The sequence below is a fragment of the Engraulis encrasicolus genome, chromosome 8 (assembly GCF_034702125.1).
Source record: "Engraulis encrasicolus isolate BLACKSEA-1 chromosome 8, IST_EnEncr_1.0, whole genome shotgun sequence".
Lineage (NCBI taxonomy): Eukaryota > Metazoa > Chordata > Actinopteri > Clupeiformes > Engraulidae > Engraulis > Engraulis encrasicolus.
The window spans coordinates 16,937,718-16,941,031 of record NC_085864.1 but is presented as its reverse complement, the minus strand read 5'-3'; the positions used below and the strand labels follow the sequence as shown (position 1 = coordinate 16,941,031).

The window sequence follows — 3,314 nt, the reverse complement described above, 5'->3', positions numbered from 1 at the left end:
GCCGGGGGAAAGCGCTGCGCTTCAGGTCGGCTCAAACACACACACAAAGGCCCCATCTGATGAGGCCAGCACAGACACACTAGCAGAACAGGTCCAGCAACAACCGTCTGGCCATGAGAGTCTGTCCACAGAGTTGCAAGCTGGAGATCCGATCGAATCTGTGGAGCAGGAGCCGGCGCAGGCCTCTCAAGCGATCGCCGAGAAGGAATCTCAATCAGCTTCTAAACAGCACCTCCAATCACACCGGCAGGAACAGAAGCAGCAGCCACTGCTACTGCCTGAGCAGTGTGAACTGCCAGTCACAGCAGAAACAACAGCATCAGGGGTGAGTGCTGAGGCGGAGCTGATATCAGGGCTGGATAGCCCAGCGGCGCCAGACTCCTTCCCAGGCCTCCAGGAGCCATCTTTGGTCGGAGAGACTGAGACATTTGGGCAGGGGGTTGCAGAGGAGGAGGTGGAGAAGCTGATCTCTGATCAGTCATGTCCTCCTTCCTCCTGCTCTTCCTCCTCCTCTTCTCCTGCTCCCCCTGCTGTTGCACCTCTCCTACCGGTGGCGTCCGCAGTCTCGTCTGTTTCAGAGTCTGCGGCTCCCACACAGGAGCAACACGTCACCCAGGCAGAGGAGGACCTCACCGCGTTGTCTGCAACAAACACAGACGTGACAACAAAGTTAGACGAGCTCATGGCGTTCGAAATGGCAACGACAGACACAGCAAAGGTAGCGGAGCTCGTCCCAGTAGATATGCGCACCACAGACACTACCGACAAGGTTGAAGAACTTGTGTCAGTTGCTGTGGCATCAGCATCAGACACAGCCCCTGCCGCAGAAGAACTTGAAACGGTTGCTGTGACCGCCACAGCTAGAGCCGCAGAAGACGTCAGACCAGGCGGTCAGACTACCACAGGCACAGAAGAGGAAATTGTCACGGTTGATGTGACGACCGCCTCAGACACGTCGTCACAGCAGGCCGATGAGTCGTCGTCGGGGGACTCTCCGGATGACGGGAGCTCGACGGACGAGGGGGAGAGCGGCACGACAGAGGAGTCCAGCGGAAGTGGAAGTGGAGGAGGAGGTGGGGGAGGTGGAGGTGGAGGTGGAGGATGTGGAGGCCTGCCCAACGGACTGAAGCCTGAGTTCGCCCTGCACCTGCTGGATCCCGAGGGGCCCAAGCCTGGCAGCTGCGTCATGGAGCACGGTAAGGAGGTGTAGCACTGCGACTCCAGACCAGTAGAGGGCAGCAGGGTTATATGTAACATGTTAACAAGTGGTGTAAACTGGATGAATTTCAAGAGAAAGTTACACACTGAAATGAAACGGAAGTGGTTATGAGTGTTTGTGTGTGAGTGAGCTTGTTTTTGCTACATGGCAGCAAAGAGTTTGTCAGAATTGTACACATATGGTTTTATTTTTTATTAATACTAATATCTACTTAACATGTAGATGTAATTTCAAAGATAATCAAGCAAAGAAAAACATGTCGAAAGACAGAAGAAGCATGTGGAGAAGACCTTGTCGTTATAGTGTTTCATTAAATGTGTGTGTGTATGTGTTTGCGTGCGTGCGTGCGCCTGCGTTTGCATGTCCAGTGGCTGCAGAGCTTCACTGCGGGCAGGACCTGGAGGAGCTGCTACTGGAGGCCAGCCTTGACGGCGGACGCGAAGCTCCCTAATGCCGTCACCACGGTAAGGGCCCCGTCACAATTCAGTGAGGGCCCCGAATGCTGTGCCAAGATAGCGCCACAATAATGTTTTCACTTAACCTGAATTATTCAGCCATTACGCATTACCCTTTTGGGTAAATGAAAACGGAAACGGTAAATGCTTGTCCTTCTCTCTCTCTCTTTCTTTCTCTCTCTCTCTCTCTCTCTCTCTCTCTCTCTCTCAGGTTGCTGTAGACCAGCTGGTTAGTGTGTATCTTTTGGGGCCTGCGTGAGGCCTTGGGCTGTCAATGCCCTCTGGACCCGCCTCTCTCTCCTCCACCCCCCCACCATCATGGACCTAACCCCCAATCCCCCTAAAACACACAGTGATTCCCTCACCCACCACCCCCCACACACACAGTGACACCCCCAACCAACCACCCCAGCCCCCACCATCGTCATTCCTGCTGTCTCTTCATCCCCGCTCTCACCGGCCGCTGTCACACACATGGGAAGTAAACTCGCACGTAAACACACACACACACACACACACACACACAGACATACAAATAGTGACCCCTCTGAAAAGACAGAAACTAGCTGTTATTAGCTAATAGCAGCACCACAGCTTCTGAATGGAACTGCCTACGCAAACTGTCATGGCTCTACTGCCACCCGTACACACACTACAAGCCACAGCCAGAAGAAACATGGATGAAAGAAAAAAGGACAAAAAATTAAAAGAGAAGCCTCATGGAGGCTGTCACACTACCCCATTTTGTCTGTCACTACATTCCCCTTGCTGTTGCGCCTCATGAGAAGGATGTGCTGTCGACTAACGTGATTGGCCAGGAGAGATCGAGTTTGGAGATGGTTATGGGATATATCACTGCTCAAAACCAAAGAGACCCCCCCTCCCCCACACACATACGTAAATGCACACACATGCACAGACGGCTCTGTGTGTCCTGGGACTCAACAGTGACCTCCAGTGGTGAACACGCGTCATTGCAGTGGGACTTGTCTTCTGTAACAGACATCCCCTACACAAGCTCACAGAGGCACGACACAACTCTCTCTCTCTCTCTCTCCCTCTCTCTCTCTCTCTCTCTCTCTCTCTCTCTCTCTTTCTCTCATATTCCATCTTCTCTAGGCCAACTACACAATTCTGCTTCAAGCTCACTGCCCTGGTCCATGGAACTAGTGTGAGGTGTGAGGTCCAGCGGATGTGTTTCACATTATGTAGCTGTGTGTGTGTCTGTGTGCTTAGTCCCATGTCGGTCTCCTGAAAAAAGAATACCGCCAAAGTTTTAGATAAAGGACGTTCCCAAGCAATGACAAAAAGGCAAGGCAAATAGTGCTGGGGAGAAAAGTCTTGATCAAACTAAAAAAAAACTTGCAACTGGCTTAGCCAGTGTCAGTGATCTGCCAAAAAAAGACAAAAGAAAAGTGATGGGGAGGGGGGCGGGGGGGGTATAATTGTATGCAGGGGATATCTCCCTCAATGTTTTGAAAAATTGAATCAGTGCATTCAAACAGAGAAGCCTTGTTCGGTGAACTAATGTGAATGTTTTAAGATGTCTGAGATGGAAGGAGGGGATGAAGGTGGTGGTCTACCACTTTGTAGTAAGTGGTGGCAGGCCATTTTTATTCATGACCATACAAACTCTTATC

At 51.6% G+C, this 3,314-nt stretch overlaps 1 protein-coding gene across 4 annotated transcripts in view; it reads left to right on the top strand.

Annotated features, from left to right (window-relative positions):
• Positions 1–3,097, top strand: part of ppp1r37 (protein phosphatase 1, regulatory subunit 37) — an 80,124-nt gene extending 77,027 nt beyond the window's left edge. For 3 of the 4 annotated variants that reach the window (XM_063205063.1, XM_063205062.1, XM_063205065.1), the window contains 3 exons: positions 1–1,196; positions 1,588–1,683; positions 1,886–3,097. The exon at positions 1–1,196 is cut by the window's left edge and continues 1,214 nt beyond it. In XM_063205063.1, coding sequence (XP_063061133.1) covers positions 1–1,196; positions 1,588–1,670 — 1,279 coding nt within the window. In that variant the 3' untranslated portion in view covers positions 1,671–1,683; positions 1,886–3,097. Of the gene's footprint in view, positions 1,197–1,587; positions 1,706–1,885 lie in introns of all 4 variants that reach the window. The other variant, XM_063205064.1, reaches the window with a different exon arrangement.
• Positions 3,098–3,314: the final 217 nt, after the last annotated feature.